The sequence below is a fragment of the Prinia subflava genome, chromosome Z, assembly GCF_021018805.1.
Source record: "Prinia subflava isolate CZ2003 ecotype Zambia chromosome Z, Cam_Psub_1.2, whole genome shotgun sequence".
Lineage (NCBI taxonomy): Eukaryota > Metazoa > Chordata > Aves > Passeriformes > Cisticolidae > Prinia > Prinia subflava.
This window is the reverse complement of record NC_086283.1, coordinates 9,549,194-9,567,973: the sequence shown is the minus strand read 5'-3', so window position 1 is coordinate 9,567,973 and position 18,780 is coordinate 9,549,194. Positions and strand designations below refer to the sequence as shown.

General features: G+C 38.5%; 1 protein-coding gene across 4 annotated transcripts in view; it reads left to right on the top strand.

Annotated features, from left to right (window-relative positions):
• Window positions 1–18,780, top strand: part of BANK1 (B cell scaffold protein with ankyrin repeats 1) — a 144,094-nt gene that overhangs the window by 25,534 nt on the left and 99,780 nt on the right. For all 4 annotated transcript variants that reach the window (XR_010083531.1, XR_010083529.1, XR_010083530.1 and 1 more), the window contains exons 3-6: window positions 1,936–2,001; window positions 13,334–13,482; window positions 14,584–14,722; window positions 17,261–17,403. Coding sequence is in view for 1 of the 4 variants with exons in the window: in XM_063423158.1 (XP_063279228.1) it covers window positions 1,936–2,001; window positions 13,334–13,482; window positions 14,584–14,722; window positions 17,261–17,403 (497 nt within the window). In the remaining 3 variants the exon portion in view is untranslated. The remainder of the gene's footprint in view (window positions 1–1,935; window positions 2,002–13,333; window positions 13,483–14,583; window positions 14,723–17,260; window positions 17,404–18,780) is intronic.

Here is an 18,780-nt window from a genome sequence, read left to right as displayed (position 1 = left end):
CTGTTGTTATAGCAAAACTGCTATTTGTAATTTCACCATAATGTTACTTCTATTATATTAGTGCCATCTTCTTGGAAATGGGATAAAATAAGGCTTGTTTTGCAGTCCAGACTAAAGAAATTGTCATCCCTGAAAAAACAAAGTGTAACACCTATTTAAGTTCACAGTAAAAAAACAGAATCAGATTTTGCTCTTGGCAGGGTCTCTGTGTACTTACTTAAAAGGCTGTGAGTCCAGAACTTGGTCCTGAAAATGTTAATACAGTATCTAAGGGGGCACAGGCTGAGAGAATAGGGCCTTGAGAAGAGACAGCTGAGAAGGGACCTCATCAATGTCTATCAGTATCTGAAGGGGGAGTGTCAAGGCTCAGTGATGCCAAACAATAGGACAAAAGGCAACAAGCAGAAACTGATGTTCCAGCTAAATGTGAGGAAGAACTTCTTCACTACACGGGTGACTGAACACTGGAACAAATTGCCAGAAAGGTTGTGGAGTTTCCTTCACTGGAGATGTTCAAGAGCTGTCTAGATGCAATCCTATGCCTTATACTCTAGGATGACTCTGCCTGAGCAGGGGGGTTTGGACCAGATGAGCGGCAATGGTCCCTTCCAACCAGACCCATTCAGTGATTCTGTGTTGGATGCTGTTTAATATCTTTTTTGGTGGTGTTGAGTGCACCCTTAGCAAATTTGCTGCTGACACCAAGCTGTGTGGCGCAGTTGACGTGCTGGAGGGAAAGGATGCCATTTGGAGGGACCTTGACAGGCTCAAGTGGTAAGCCCACACAAATTTCATGAAGGTCAGCAATGCCAAATGCAAGGTCCTGCACATGTTGGGGTAATCCCAAGCACAAATACAGTCTGGGCAGAGAATGGATTGAATGCAGCTTTGAGAGCGTAGAGGAGTTGGTCGATGAGAAGATCAACATGTGTGCTTACAGCCCAGAAAGCCAGCCTCATCCTGGGCTGCATCCAGAGCAGTGTGGGCAGCAGGGCCAGGGAGGGGATTCTGCCCCTCTGTTCTGGTCTGCTCTGGTGAGAGCCCACCTGCAGTGCTGCCTCCAGCTCTGGAAGCTCCCAACATGTAAACAACATGGACCTGCATGAGCAAGTCCAGAGGAGGCCATGAATATACTCAGAGTACTGGAGCACCTCTCCTGCAGACAGGCTGGGAGAGCTGGGGCTGCTCAGCCCAGATCATAGAAAGTTCCAGGAATAGGACAATAAGGAATGGCTTTGAACTAGAGGAGAGTAGGTTTAATTTCGACGTAAGGAAGAAATTCCTTACAGTGAGGATGGTGGGGCTCTGGAATGGATTGCTCAGAGAAGCTCTGGCTGCACTATCCCTGGAAGTTTTTAAGGCCAGTTTGGATGGGGTTGAGCAATCTGCTGTAGTGGAAGATGTCTCTGCCCATGGCTAAGGGGTTGGAGCTAGATGTTCTTCAGGGCCCTTTCCAGCCCCAACCACTCTATGATTCTGTGACACTGTCTGTAACCAGATCTGTTGTGTTAATCAAATGGAGCACTGAACAGTTGTCTTATCCATGTCTGTATCCATTTCAGTTTCTCACTTTACTGCACATGATTCTTTTCTTCCTTACTTGCAACTCCTCTCCCATTGTTTGCTGTACTGACTTTCAGAGAAACTTCTTCTTCAAGTACACATATCTCACCAGCTCTGGTAAACTGAAAAAAAAATCGGTCAAAGGGATGCTTACTGAAAAGGGACAAATACAGTTGCATCTAAAGATCTCACTAGGCTTGTTCCTCTGTACTATCCCTTGGATTTGTTCTGTGATTTTTTTTTCTATCTGCAGAATAAAAGCTCTAAATAGCTTTGTCTTACGTTTAAAATACATAGAGATTTTCATCTAAAAATAAAAGTGGAAATCAGTGTGATGATATTATCTTCTTTCTTATTCTTATTTTTTCCTAGCTAAACCATGGGATGAAAGTCCTGGAGACTCTGTATCTTACATCTATGAAGCAGTTCTTCCGGATGGTAAGTTGAATTCCCCTTGCATTTCACAGAATAAATCCAGTACTTTTCAGAAAATTGGATTTGTTCTCTTATATCTTGTTAGACAGAAAAGGCAATAAACCATCCCTACCACAGCATACAGTTGTGTAGAGGAACATGCCTTGTTCTCAGACATCCACCCCCACATCAATACCCACACAATCTTGTGAGTGTGAAAAGGGGAGGAGATACAACAGGGGTGTTTTTTTGGTTTTTTTTACTGTGGTTTCAGTGCAGAGAAAAAGGAAGACATGGAGAGCTTTCCTTTCCTATTCACAGCATGTGGAATTTTGCTTGTAAAAAAGAGCTGATTTAAAATTTCATTTACATCAGTCCTACTCACATCACATTTGCAGCATCATTCACTGACAGCTGGTGGCTGGGAGATCTACATCACAGCTTTAGCCCCTGTTGACATTTGCTATTTTGGTTTATTTGTAGCTGTGAAGGTGTATAAAGACTTGTAGTAGGAATTACAGATTGGCAAAATCTTAACTTGCTTTTAGTAAAGGGCTACATAGCATGTTTCCCACCCTCAGTTCTTACTTAGAGAACTTTATTTCTGAGTTGACACTGTTGCAAAGTAGTTGGCTGAATGGCACCAGCATGCTTACTAATGGAAAAGGTTAAATAAATTATTCTAGAATTCCTGGCGTAGCTGTTCTGTGCTGCTGGACTCTGAGGTTAGTGGCTCTCTTTCCTATTCAACCCCTATCCATATTCTGATAAGGATCTCTTTGTGAGTCTCTTGAGCTCTTGGGTGTAATGGTGTGATCTCAAGCAGAAAGCTGCTATAAAGCTGCACTGGTTTATCCCTAGAGACTTATTGTCAAGGTTTCTGTGGATGTCTCTTTTGGTCCAATGTTGAATGTGCCATGGGCCAGTGCACTGAAGAAGTGTGTTGGTATAACTCTAACCTACTTCTGTTTTCTTATGGCTGCTGGAAGAACAGCTTTAAGTCCACGTTTACTGTCAACTGAATGGTAGATATTGAAACAAAGTGATTTGGGGCTTTTCCAGCAAAGAAAGTCTTGCATTAAAGCAAAAGTTTCACTTGAAATCTTTGCAGAAGTTTCCTGAACAGCCATTCTCAGTCAGCTTTTTGCAGTCATTCTGAAAGCACTGATTGTCTGTCTCCTTTTCTGGTTAATGATTTCAAGTTATTGCTAAGAGGACCATTAAGAAATTATCCATTGTTGTAATGAGTGAAAGAGCCAGTTAGGAATGAGGGAATCCCAGTAATGGTATCCTGTGTGTAAGGTTCAGCTGACTCCCAAACAAGTGTAACGGGAAATGCATGGTCAACATTCCTTCTGTAGTGATGCAACAGGGAACAGTTCCCTGATACCACTGCAGAGCTTTGAAGGGAAAAGTAACCCAGGAAGTGAAAGAATCGGAATTTCCATGATTCAGCGCCTCAGTCTTTACAAAGCCAAGAAATATAAGATGGTAGCTGCAAATTAGCAAGTATTGGTGCCCTCCAGGATGGAGGTGAATCTTCAGGTAAACAGACAGGTTTTGACTTGGGAAGAATTGTGAAAAAGTGTTTCCAGGGACTGTTATCTCTGCGTCTTCCTAATAAGAAGCAAGTGTATGCAGTGCTGAATTGTATGAAAGACACTGAACAGAAGTGTCATGAGAAATTATAAACCAAGAAAGGGGGTTTGCCAGAACGCTATAAATTCCCAAAAGAATGGCACTTTAGGTGAAGTCTGAAGTGGATAGTGGCTTGCTGAAAGCTGAAGTTTATTTTGAGTACACAAGCATTGTACAAAAGAAAGGATAAACTGAAGGACGATGGAATTTTATCTTAAACTGGAATGAAAATTGAACAGAACAGCAGTATAAATCTAAATGAGAAATCTAAAGCAACGAGGGTGGAAAGAACATGAGTGGATGACAGGACATTAAAAATAAGATCACTAAGAAAATACCCCAGTATTCATTAAAGCAAAGATAGATGGGGGATGAGCAGGCACTAACAATCAATAAGAAGTGATTGACTAAAGTGAATTGTTCAAGGCCTTGAGGGAAAAGGTCAGACAATACATTGGAAAATGGAAAAACAATATGATCACTGAAATCCTTCGGGGAAATATGAGCTACAAACAGATGTGAAAACGATTGATTTGCTGCTGAGTGAGGGGAAAGATCCAGTTGTGGAATGCTAATGACCATAATATGAATATATGAGGACTCAGTCCTGTAGGTGATAACAGAATAAATCAGCTCTTCAGCCACTCACAGATGTTCTTAGGTGTTTTCTTTATTTTCGGTTTCTGTATAAGGACTTGTTATAATTACTATAGAGTCATATTTTGAGAATAACCCATGTGGATCCTCAGGAGAATTTCCGTTCTCCAAAGAATCCTTATTTATAATTTGTACTAAGGTAGAAAAATGAAGCAATTGTACTAGAATCTGGATATACAGCCTTGTCACCACAATACGATAGGAATGCATGATTGTGGAACTGCAAAATGGAGCTAAACTCAGATTTAGGTACCCATTAGGTGATACTCAGCTTCTGAAAAGGCTCCTCCCCTTCTGTGAAATAGCTTTGGTGTTTTTTAACATTTGCCATTAAAGCTTGTATCCTAGCACTAGTTTACTGAAGCAATTAGGGGTGAGCAATGCAGCACAAAAGGTGATTTTAAAGTATGATAACTGTCTGCTTATTAAGTTTAACAGCAGACATGGTTTGGTCCTGCTCAGAGGTCTCATCAAGGTAATATATTTGTGCATACATGTATATCTGTATCCTTTACCAAACTACACTGGAGAAAGGCCAGCACTTTTTAACAAAATAAATGGCATCCCCTCTGCAGATGAAGAGCTCTAAAGGTACCTCTGCTATGCTATTCTTTTCCTATAATGCTGTCTGAAATCCCATTTTAATAAAATGCATCCGTTCTGTTGGATTAAAGGACATTGTCTTAAAAGATAAAGACCTCAGATTACCTTCCAATTCATAGCTCTAACAAAAGAGAAATGATCAGGAGTTAGAAAACAAGCATGGTTTTCAGATGTGTCTAAAAATGTCACTCTTGATTGTGTTCCCAAGAAAGCAGTGTACCTTTTAGCCCGCTTTAAGGATCAATAGATTTTAGCTATTTCAAACTAAAGGTGGGAATAAATTGCAGAGCAGCTGTCCCCAGTGAGTCAGTCCTGTTAACAACTCACTTTTTTTCCTTCTTTAATACTAAACATGTCTGGCGTGAGTCTTTCTGCTGACAGCAGCTGTGGCAGCATGGCACATGAAACATGTGGTCTCTTAGCCAGACAAATCCCATGTAATTTAGAGCTGTAAAGATCAAGAACAGCATCATAAATTTAGTCCAGACATTGATAAGAACCCTGTGTATTGAAGCTCTGCTGTCATCCTGAGACGAAGACACCCTCTTTGGTAAATGACCTGCTGCAGTCCAAGTTAGCTTCTGTTACCAGAGTGATTTAAGGTATGCTGTAACATGGAGTATATTGTCTTGTGTCAGTACACATTTTGATATTATTAGTGATATGTCTGAGCAGGGTGAAGGCTGAGAACGCCTGCTTCCAGTGTCTCTACCCCTTGCCTCTCCCAATGCAGTTGTTAAGGATTTCACTTACGTTAAACTTCATGACCTTCCATCCATGTCCTTTTTTGATGACTTTAAAGAACAGTCTTCAGAAAGTGAATAGCTTCAAACATGGCCTAAGAGGAGAGAGTTTGGCTACTCAGTCCTTGAGGAATTTCCTTATTCCATGAGGGTCATACCTGTAAGAACTTAAACCCTTTTTCAGCTTGAATGTTGTGCCTCCCTGAAGTATCTTTTGATTCTTGGACACGCCTCTCTATCTGTGTCCTTTTTTATGTGTGTATTTCTAAATGTAGTAGTGTGCCACTTCTGTGTCCAAGCACAGTGCGCAGTTTGAGCCAGGCCAGTTATGAGAGGTTTGACTCGGAGGTTAGAGATAAAGGAGCCTCTAGGGAGCTACAGCTGGCCCGTTTGCAACAATAAGGAATTTGCAGGACCATTTATCAGACTAACAAATTTTGGAGATTTTACAACCCTGGATGCCTCAGCTATCAGTCCTTTTGTCTTCAGTGGTACATTGAGTCAGTAGCAGGAGGATAGTCTCTCTCAGTTGCAGCAGCACATCTCATTTTGGGCAATGTTTAGTGCTGTATAATCCTTCACTGAAATCCTTCACTGAAACAGAGGTGAGAGGTGTCTGTGCTGATAGCACAGAGAAATGGAACAAAAACACCCAAGTGTTCTTACTGTGGTAGAACTCCAGTAACTCTGAAGTGGATGGAAGGACTCTTTAATAAAACATGAGGCTTCAATAACTGAGAACTTCTGGTATACACAGAGGGGCATACTTCAGTTTGCTTTTCCCTGGAGAAGCATGCAGAATCCAGAAATTGGAAGTAAGAGTCTAGGGCTCCATCAACAGCTCTGCTCAGCACCCAGACGACCTCAGGCAGTTGTTATTTCCAAACTAATCAGTATGCCTAATAGAAACTTTTTGGGACAGTCTTGCTGTGTGTCAAACTCATCAGAGTAGTCATGTTCCTAAGTGCTGCTGGTGAAGCTGAACATCATGGATTTCACTGCAGAAAAAAATAATAGCATGAACTGATATGCAATAAAAGATAAAATCAGTCCCAAAATGCATCTAAATATATATTCATCCCAGCTAAAGCACTAACAAAATCAAACATTTCTTTAAAATCACAGACCAGTTAGAACTAGTTCATTGTTATAACTTTGGATTGCCTTTGAATATAGAGTTACAATCACATAAAAGTATATATTAAAAGAAATGCCTATTCTTATACTAGTTATTTCTTAAAGATTTTTGGTAAACTCATGGTAAATAGCCTTTCCAGTTTGAAGGCAGGATCTTTTGGTTTTATTTTCAGATCTTTTGGTTTTATTATCAGATCCAAAAGGCTACATGTAATGAGACTTTCATATTCTTTTTAGATGCATTCCTGATGCCCCATTAGGCTACAGTTATATCAGAGTGATAAATTGTGTACAAAAACATACCTGATAACAAAAGAACAGGTGAACATGTACCTCCACAGAAAATCAATCTAGGCCTACATGTGTAGAGTAACTCAGAAAATAATAGATGTAAAGGGTTTCAGGATAGCTATTATGGGAGAGAAATGGATGTTAATGAAAATTACAGCACCACTGGTTGCGAAGATGACATAAACACCAACTTATGTATAACATTCAGAAAAGGAAAAACTGTTCTTCATAGCTTTTAAAGGAACTGTCAGTTTGATGCTTATTTGCAAGAAAAGTTGTACACCATAAATAAAGTAATACAAATATTTTGGAGATGTGGGCAAAATAGGCCAACTTACAGAAAGCTACTGTTTTTGACAGAAGAACTCAACCATGCAGGAGAAACTGGGGCTGAGAATGCTTTTGAGAAAAACAAAAATAACTGTCAGTGCATTTGTAAATGATAGTTAGTTCAACATGGTGAGAAGTGTTATTTACAACTTGTCCACTAATAAATAAGTTTATCTGGGTTTGGAATTTATTCATCATAGAAAACAAATGAAAGAAATTAAGACTGAAGTCATGTGTTTTTGTGTTTGAGTATGTTTTAATTATTTTCTGTGAGTTTTGGAAACCTTTTCTTTCCTAAGCCTTCTCTCACCATTGCGAAAGAAAAAGTACAGAAAAGGGAATTTGCTTTGAAATAATATCTTAGAGAGTGCTTATGGTAAAAATGAGTAAATCCCACAATCATGTAAGGAACACAGTTGCATTGAAGGAAACCCAGTGTGGTGGATGTTTTCTGCCTCTCTGTTTCTCACAGCCTTTCTCTGGTAATTTTTAGAGCAATTTGAGCAGTTAGAGGCTCCCTTTCAATCCCACTCTGCTGCACTCTCTACTGAGCTCATACAGCATTTGCAGATACCCACACTTTAACAGGATTGTCTTTCATAAAAGTCTGTGATAAACTAATGGTGGATTGCAAGAAGAACATGATGTTCTTATGTCTTTTTTCCTGATTTTTTTTCCACATCACAGGAGGTTACTTCATTTTTTACTGTATGGTTCTTCTTTATCCATATTTCTGCTGGGCACTCACAGAAATGTTTGGCTTCAGGCTTTTGAATTGCAAGGAAGTCACTTATACATGGGAACCTTTTCAGTCGTACTTCACAGAACCCAATGCCATCACCTCTGCCTTTACATCACATTATGCTGGAGAGTGGGCCTACCATATTACACAGGATGCCTCCTGAAATTAAAGGATCTGCTGTAATCCTCTTTATTTTAATCTTTGACACTGGGACACCCTGACTCTTCTTTCATGTGGCAATGTGGCCAGATGTGCTAAATTATCCTCCCATTCCATGTCATCTGCCTGACTTGATTTACCCATATTTCTCATCCTCTTGTATGATGTGTGATCTAGGGCTAATTGAGGACCTCTTTTGTACCAGTTTCAGTTCTGCAACAGGCATTGCTTTGCAAATCTTGAGGAAGACCTGAAATTTGTAAAGCTAGCAGGCATTTTGCTTTTGTAAAACCAGCCTAATTTTGACTGAGAGATTCATTTCATGGGTAGCCTTAGAAAACACATAAATCTTTCATAGGTTTGTTTTCTCCTATTTTTAATGCCCTGAATCTGTCACACACATGGTTGACTCAAAACATGTAGCAACTACCAAGTAATCAAAGACAGAGAACTTTTAATTCTCATGTAGGCTGCAGGAAGAAAAAGTAAAGAGTGCATTTGAAAGGTTAGAATTTGGGGTAAGGGGGAAGTTGGATATAGCACGAGAGTTGCTTAGAAGCTGTGGTGAAGTATTAGCTGTTGAACACACAGGAGACTTGAGACATGTTATGAAAATTTCTCAGTCTGTGTAAAGGAATGCAATTTCAAAGTCATGTCATGAATTTAGTTCAAAATGTTAAATTGAAAGCAATAATGTCTTAAAACCAAAGGGTCTTATGTAAAATATACCAAGCTGATGTATCAAAGTTGCGTGAATTAGGACGGAACACTGAAGTGAAATTGAAAACAGTGGTGTTGTCCCCAGCTAAGTTACAAGTAAATGTGTGTTACATTTTAATATTTAAAATTAATGTAACTTTAAGATCAGTCCTTTCAATGTGGCCATCTGCAGCAGATATTTGTCAAAAGTAAGTCCACAAAAGTAATCTGATGGAAATTAAGCATTATCTTTTATAATAGATGATAATTCCCAGCAGTACTGCTCTGATTACTCAAGGGGAGATTATCATAGATTTTTTCCTTTCTTTTTAGCTTCTGGCTCACAGTGTTGTCTATGCTTCATTGGATATAGTTAAATATTTCTTATACTTTCATCCTACAAGAAGGGGTCTGGTTTTATTCATCAATTATTTTAATTGTTACTGCTACAGTTTAAAAACCTCACTAATAGGTCACCATTATATAAAACATTAAAGGAACATGTTCACCAAGCAACAAATACCCTTTAATAAATCTTCGCTCTTACATAGTGCGGTATAATAATGATGTTCCTTTTATGTTTCTTTTAAGATAATCTTCACCCTCAGTTGTAAATTCTGAATTTTTCTGAAAGCCTCAGGCATTAGTGGAGCTCTTTAGCCATTGCTTTCAGTTAAAACCATGAGTGTAAAGATGGCAAATAATGAAGATGTGCAAAATTTAAATGTTCAAAAGACTTGAACATCTGGCAACACCTTCTGCCTACATAAAACAAATATTGTCTATCATTGCTCCATTTGTGTTACTACAGTCTCATTATTGTAGTATTAATACCTTTATGAGCTACTTTGTTTCAGTTAATGCCAACAAGCTGAGGCTTGCCTAATCTCTGGTTTGTTGCATGTTCAGCATTGACAAATAACATTTCATGGGTTGTTTCATGTTCCACATTTTAGGACAGATCATGTGCAACTCCTTGTAGGAATTTGAGTGCTGGAGATGGTGGCTCCAAACTTTGGTGACTGTCTTGTAGTGGTAATATAGATTCCTGTGGTTCCTGGACTGTTGTACATGATTCATTGATTGTTAGGTAGACCTTACATTTAATGAAGGAGGTCTTGCTTGATGGTTTTTGGCTAATAAATTGATAGCCACTTTCAAATCAGCAGGCGAATCCTAATTCTCTTAAATATCCAAGTCTCTGATGTAAGAGCCACATTTCATAACTGTCTATTATTGGGATAGCTGTGCTATCACAGTAGTGACTGGGTTGAAGTTCTGATACTGCATTTAGGTGTCACTAAGCATAATAAAAATATTAAAATGCAGTCACTAATGGGGAAGAAAATGTTATCTTAATTGAAACCAACTTGTTAGCAACAGGATTAATGTTCTCAAGAGATGAATTATTGACATTAAAAGGTGAAAGGGACTACTATCATCTTTGATAAGTAGAGTGCAGACTGTAAAATAGAGTTGTCATGAACTTTACATAGATTAGAATGCATCTACATGATCCTTGAAGAACAATCACTGACAGATTGTTGACATCTGAGAATCCAGTGCCTTCCAGATTTGTTATTCATTCCTGTCATTTTGTCAATCTGATAACGGAATGTTTCTTGTCTCTGTAAGACTCCTTTGCCTAAAGTGGCAGAAAAAAATTCAGAAGCAGCATGTACTTCATTTGAGTTATCTTCTGAAGTGAATTCTGTGTGCATAAGTCTAAGATTTATGAGTAACTTAAAATGTGAATCCGTTCCTAAAATATGTGCTGTGGGCATACATAATCACAGAATCATAGAAAGGTTTGGGCTGGACAGGAGCTTAAAGGCCATCTAGTCCCAATCCACTAGCCATAAGCATTGGCACCTTTCACCAGACCAGGTTTCTCAAAGCCCATCCAGCCTGGCCTTGAACACTGCCAGGTATGAGGCATCCACAGCTGCTCTGGGAAACGTGTGATGGTGTCTCACCACCCTCACTGTAAGGCATTTCTTCCTAATATATCCAGTCTAAACCCACCCTCCCTGAGTATGAAGCCATTGTCCCTTGTGTTATCCCTACATGCCCTTGTAAAAAGTCCATCTCCATATTTCTTGTAGGCCTTGTTTAGGTACTGTAAGGCTGCTGTATGGTAACTATTTTCCTCAGCAAGAGCCCAGGCCTTCATTTTTCTGAAGGCCAGTGCTCAATAAAGTCTAGTCTTCACAGTGATAATCAGAGAAATTATTGCTCTTATATTCTGAGCTGGATTAGTTAAACTACATTGAACTATGTGTGAGTTCTCATTCAGAAACAGAATAGACTTTGTTCAGTGTAACATATTTGCTTTTTAATGTAAATTAAAGCACATGTAATTAATACTACTTTAGTAAAGTAAATCTACATCTAGGTTAAGTGTAATTTCAGCAATCTATGCTAAATTCACAGCTTTAATTCAGAATTATTTTGCCTTAAAGGCATAAGGGTATAAGCAGGAGTAAGATGGGCAGACTTTACTACCTAGTGATGAACCTGCTTAACTTAGGTTAGATGTTCAAGGAAACTTCAACTTCTTCAAGGAACCATGGAATTTGATTTCCTTCCTTCCTTCCTTCCTTCCTTCCTTCCTTCCTTCCTTCCTTCCTTCCTTCCTTCCTTCCTTCCTTCCTTCCTTCCTTCCTTCCTTCCTTCCTTCCTTCCTTCCTTCCTTCCGCACCTTCCGCACCTTCCGCACCTTCCGCACCTTCCGCACCTTCCTTCCGCACCTTCCTTCCGCACCTTCCTTCCTTCCGCACCTTCCGCACCTTCCGCACCTTCCGCACCTTCCTTCCGCACCTTCCTTCCGCACCTTCCACACCTTCTGCACCTTCCGCATCTTCCTTCCCTCCTTATCTATCCCTGGATAAAAAAGATTCTACAATAGGATGCCGTGGCATAACTTCATTTAGCAGATACATTTATTATTGTGGAAATTTATTAAATCTATGCCTTAGGCAAGACAAGATTGGTAAGGCAAGGAAACATCCTGTATCAGATGAACTGGTGCATATGGGGGAAATAAAGGAAAGCAAGAAGTGAGAAAACTAATTGTAGATTGCCAGTATTGACACTGACTGGAAAGGTTTTTATGCCACTTAGGAGCACTCTATGGTTTGTGTACCTCAGTCACTTGGGCACCTTTTCAAAGAAACACAAAATGGCTGTGGTACGTCTTTCAGCAATGCCAAATGGCTACAGTTCTGTATTCTGCCCATCACTAATTTATTTTAATATTCTATATCCATTTAAGAGGAAAATATGTAGCTCAAAAGTTCTTGTATCCTTGAATGTAATTGACTGTGAGTCTTTCATAATTTGCAGTAATACAAGATAGTGTGGATGTCTCTAAGGATATTGTCTCACCAGCCAGTCAAGATTTTTTAACTCTGAACTGTGTGAAATGGTATCAATAATCTAACTAGGTGACTGCAGTATACTGACTAATCCTGCATGATGAAGAGCTGCTGCAGTCCTTTGAGATGGGTGGCGGCAGTGTTTCACACGGGGTAATGGAGTGTGTGGAAAGGAGGTGTAATGATACAGCTGAGACACAGCAGGTAAAGGATACCTTTGCTAAAACACAGGCTTAGTCAGAGCTCTGCATGATGCAGATGCAATTGTCAGTTCTTTTTCATGATTAAAATCTGTGATATGGTGAAGGATTCACTATATTTCCTAAAGGCTCTTGGGTCTTTTCTGGTACAGTGAAAGAGAAAAGAAACTGACTGCAAGCTACCTGTATAAATGACAGAGCATTTCCAAACACAGATCATCCCATTTTAAAAAATTATGGCTTCCATCCATCCTTTTGCCCATTAAGGCAGGCAAAGACCATGCCTCAAAGAAATCTGTGCCTACTGTAAATAGTACCACGTTACAGGTATCATGTAAACCCTTCCTATAGACAGGTGGGTTGATGCTATAAACATGACAGCATGTGCTTGTTTACATATAAAGGAGGGAAGAGTGATAAAAATCCTGTTTTATCCTAGTATATGAGATTTCTGAGATGACAGAACTGGCTGATCTCCCTGACTTTGCTGTTCACAACTATTTCAATCAAAAGGCTATGTCCCTTTTTGTTTTAGGAAGACAAAGCATATGTGCAGTGCCTGTTCATGTAAATCAGGGCTGAAGGATCAAAACTTCAGAGGCAAGCTCTTTATCAAAAGAGGACATCCCATCATATTTGCATTAAGGGAATTTTGCCAGGCTTTCATGTGCTGTCCTTAATGTGACTCCAAATGCCATATGAGTAATACATTGGAAACCACATCATTGCCATATTTTGATAGATTAACATTTTTAACAATATTCTCATTATTTATTTCAGATCACCAGCCTATCTCTGATATTAACTTGTCAGATGCCAGGGAAGCATCAGAAGAAACAGACCTCTCTTTTAAAACAGAGGTACTTTCTGAAAGATTAAAAAGTAACGAGCAGTCAATATTGGTGCTTCCAAAAAGAGTATTATGTGAGGTAAGACTTCTGAATGCTAAAATCTTTGGAATAGCAGTTATTGTTCTTCTCCTCTTCCTGCTGCAGTCTCATTCATAATATATCTGCTATTTGTTTTCAAAATTGCCAAGGGACCAAAATAAGAGTGCATCAAGACTGCAGTGGGATTTATTTTGCCTTTGGGTTGCATCCACACTGCAGTCAAAAGATTTGCAAATAAAGTAGTTTGGAGACAGCTCTATTAGAGTTATTTAGTAGCTTGAGTTGAAGTATTACTGTCATATGGGCCTTATACTTCAGAGAGAGCAAGTAATCAGGCACTTCTTTAGAGATGTGGAATTTGTCTTGACAAAAGTCCAGGATGGATGCATGTATACATGCATATGTGCCCACATCTTGAATTACACAGGACTTGTGTGATTGCAGACCTAGTTCTGAGTTCAAATTAAATCAGAAATATTTATATGTATGTATCTGCATGCATATGCAGTGGACATAAATGTTCATATGTTCTTTTAATCAGAGTTGCTAGAAGAAACGTGACAGCATAAATAGAGGAAGTACAAAATCCAGCCCTGCATTCCTTTATATAAATGAGTGGCCACAGTCAAGTATGTCATGGATTTTGTTTGCTGTCTGTCTTTTAAAAATGACTTATTACACATCATTTCATTGTTGAGACCAGTACAGTTCTAAGGGAGTGATTTTTCCTCTGGTTTAGGAGGTAGTACAGGGCTATTGTCTCACATCACCTGCTCTTCTGTCTACTGTCATCTTAGTGTAAGAGGTTGAGTGTAAAGTATTTTAGGTTATTCTTATTAGGATGGATGTCATTTTTCTAGACAATAAAATAGAGGGATCTTAGAAAATGTAACAATTCACCTACATATGCAGTTAATGTACCGTTTTAAAATGTTCCTGTGTAAGCTGAATTTAAAATTACTTGTGTCTGTCATTAAGTAAAATACTAAAGGAAGCAGTGAGATATCATCCTATTTTGATAGTACAAATTTTTTGCATGAAGTTGTTGGTAAAGGAAAGTCTCAACATACTTTCAATATCATGTTATGCTTCCAGTATAATTTTCTGAAGGACTAATGGGAACACATTTTAATTTTGTAGAACCCCGGTGAAATATTCATTCTGTTGAAAGAGGAAATAGATGAAGAAACTCTAGAAATTGAATTCATAACAGATAATCAACAAATTAGAACACAGACAGCCTCTTGGAACAAGAAGGTCAAATATGTGAAAGCCCCAGGTAAGAAAAATATTCTTTACCTTTAAGAAAAACTAAAAGGTTTCAACTTCCTTCACTTTTCCTGATAAGTAGTTTCCCTTTCTGCTATTTTGTGGGTGTTTCCTTTACATGAGTTTTGCACACATAACTTTTAATAATGCAGAGAAGCAAAGCTGTGTGATTTATGGGAACCTAGGTTCTGTGAGATTGGTTTTCTGTAGTTAGATGGCAGGTGGCAGCCTTAAAATGTCATTGATTAGTTATAGATTAACATTCTTCAAAATTACCACCATAAAATGCAAACCTAATATTATTTTCTTATCACTCTGTTACTAAATGTCTCATTTTATATTTAATGCAGTAAATCTGGTTATTCACCTCTCCATAATTCTTATTGATGCAGGAAATAGTTTCTTTTCTCTGATCATATTCATGCCATTTGTCTCTATCACTCATCTTTGCTAGTTCCTAATGATTTTTTCTATTGCTCCATTCATAACTAGTTGAAAACTGTTTCAACTATTTAACAGTTTTCTTTAGATCTCTGCAGATGTAAGGGGCACACCTATCCCTATTCTTGATGTGAGTGAAGAATAACATTTCTCACCTATGTATTCAGAGTATAGTTTGCCATTAGTGCATGCTGTGAATTCCCAGAGCAACTTACATTTTATAATGATTGCAATAATTTTATTATGATTGCAATATAACCTTGGATAGGAGGAAATACATACACATAGGCTACAATTTTCCACTGTGGCTTCTTGGAGCTCTGTTTTGGTAATTCTGTAACCTGATGATTTCTGAGACTCTGCACTGGTGAGACTGCACCAGTCAAGTGTGGTGTCCAGTTCTGGGCCCCATGCTTTAAGAAAGACAATGAAGTGCTGAATTGTGTCCAGAGAAGGACAATGAAGCTGGGGAAGGGTCTAGAGAATAACTCACGTGAGGAGTGGCTGAAGGAGCTGGCATTGTTGAGCCTGGAGAAAAGGCTGATCACTCTCTACAACCTACCTGAGTGGAGGCTCTGCCAGGTGAGATTTGATATCTTCTCCCAGGCAACCAGTGACAGGGTAAGAGGCCTCAAACTGTGCCAGAAGATGTTCAGGTTGGATGTCAGGAGGAATTTCTTCACAGAAACATTTGTTAAACATTTGAAACTGGTTGCCCAGGGAGGTGGAGGAGTCACATCCCTGGAGGTCTTTGGGAAATGACTGAATGTGGCACATGTGCCATGGTCTTGTTGACTGGTTGGTGGTTGGTCAGAAGTTAAACTCAATGATTTTGGAGATCTTTTCCAACCTAATTGATTCTGTGATTTTCATCCTGAACGCTGTCCTGAGATGATGGCCATGTATGGGTTGAGAGTTCTTTATCATTGTGATGGTGCAGAGAGTTTGTTTTTAGAAATCTGACTGGAAGGAACATAGCAAACAGAGAACTTCCAACTGTAACTGGATTTCAGAGGACAAAAGCTGCACTCTTCATGCATGCATCTTGAAAGATTCTTCCTTTTTTTTTTTTTTTTGTGAGAACACTGTTGTTCACAAAAAGGGTTTTTTAGTAGGTGAAGAAATAAAATGTGAAAAGTAAATGAAATATGAAAAAAATGGCAGAGAACTGTAGCCAAGTTTAATTATGTTTCTTATATCATTTGTTTGATGCTTATTCTGTTTTAAAATCTGGAAAAGTAGAAATTTGTAAGTATCCTGATTTAGGTCCATCTGATCTGATATTATAGGAGAAGTGCTATGCTTTGTTGTTGTTTTTTTTAAAAAAACACATCTGGGCAGTTTCCATTTAAGTGATTTAATGTCAGATACTATTAGACTAGTCTCTCTGGCCTTATTCCTCTTCTCTATCTTCAGAATTGCCCCTTTTTTCACTGTTTGTGGGCAGAGATCGTGTTTTAAGAAGACTGTGCTAGTACGGTCCAGCAGAATGCCTGGCAAAACAAATACTAATGGATTGGGAAATGTGCTCATAAAGCAGGCTTGTGCTGCACGCAAAGAGCAGGTCATACTTAAGTAACAGCCTACAAGTGCCTCTTTCCTTGGCTTTTATGAGGTAAACAACTGGAATGGATTAATTATACTGCAATTTCTGTGGCCTAGCTCAAATACAATTTTGAGAACTTTGACTGCAATTAAGAGAAATGTTTTATAAGATGAATAGCAATTGCACTATGTGTGATAAATGAGCTTTTCCTTAACACGTAGGCATAAGGGAACTGATTATAGGTCATCAGTCTATCAAAGGGCAGTTGGAAATGTTAAGCATTCTGTTTTCATCTCCTTTCTAATGTGAAGCAATACAATAGCTTTGCTTTATACAGATTTAAAGATATGTATTTTCTTTTGTCAGCTTTGTGATGTTAGACTGAAAGACCAGAATAAAAAAACTGACTATACTGAATTCATCTGTGAAATGCAAATCCAGTCAGTTCATCAACTCTATGTTGTTTCTGTGATATTATCTGTTCTTTTACTCATTCCCTGAGATGTCTGGTCTGGGACAGTAAAATATTTTCAGCTGGCATTCTGATTTGTGTTTTATAAGATTTTCCTGCTGGCCCTGTATATGTAAATGTCTGCTGTGGGAGACTCATTAAGATGACAGCACAGATTGAATACTATACTGCAGTAGAGGAAATTGAATCCATTTTAAAGAAAGTGGCTGACCCAATAGCTTTCGTTTGTCAGGTAAGTTGACTACTCAAATTTTAATTAAAGAAAAATAGAATATAAGTGCCTACATGAACTAAGAGATGTTATGCAATCTTTTGATTGCATAGTAATTTGTAATGGCTCCGTGGTAGGCTCGGGGTTAAGAGATCTGCCTCTGAGGTGTCTAGTTGTAAGCAAGTAATGGCAAAAGAAAACGAGTTTTCCATTTTCTTGTTTTGTTTGTGATGTAGACATGCTTTGTGTTTAGGCACAGCATGTGCAACATGCTGCACTCCAAAGGTAGAAAATAAGAACAAATATTAATGAAATCCCTCTCCATTTAAAGTGCTATTTTTTGTATATTGTGAAACCAATAGAAGCAAGTAATCTTAAACCACGTTGTATTTGGAGAGTTATTATTCGTTCACCATCAAACCAAATTTTTCTGGCATAGCTTGTATGGGAAGCTGTAGGTTGCTGTTCATGCAGAGTCCATTTACCACTGCTGAATTATCATTCATGCGATTTGCTGGTTGCCATGCAGATTTTTTGCGTATATTTAGAAAAAAAAACAGGTTTTGAGCTGTGTTTCAGGCCAACACAGCAGACTGCAGTGCTCTGCAGCCTGGTTTTCCCAGTGACACATAAGAAATAACAGGAAAAGAAAGCATATATTAAGAAAGGACAGAATCTCAAGTATCGTTTATTGAATGCTGGCTAGCCCAAGAAAACTTTGCATGATGTCTATGTTGTAGTTGCAAAGCCAGAACAAAAATAATAGATTGTTTTTCCAGTGCAGACAATCTCATTTTCCTGTGACAAATATACCTTATCCACCACCTAAGGCATTACACTCATAACAAAAGGATTAATAAAATATGATGTATTGCATTATTAGTGTTCTATTAAGGATGAGATTCCTTCCAAGTATAAGTTACTTCTGTTCTAGGAAAACAGGCTGTTGCACAAGAAAAATAACGCAACTCAAAGAACAAATATGTTCTTAGGTTCTTTGTGGTATCCATCATTTTTTAGCCTATATTTTGAAGTATATCTAAGCAAACTTCAACAGGTTTCATTTAAACCTCTATGCATAAGATGTGTGTGTGATAAACGCCAATCACTCACTTTTTGAAATTTATGAAAATTTAATAAAGAATAAAAGTTGGTTACAAAGAAATTAATACAATAATAAAAGTTCAAAAAGTTTTCAGAGACAAGACAAATAATGAGACAATAAAAGCAAAGAAGGTAGCCTGGGCCTACCGTCCCCTCTCCTCTCCAGACAAAGGCTTGCAAGGAGAAGGGCCCCGTTAGGGAGAAACCTCTCTATTTTTGAGGACAAACTTTAATGATTATGCATACTTTATCTAAGAAAAACCCGTTTGCCAAGAGCCTTCTGCTAAACCCTTG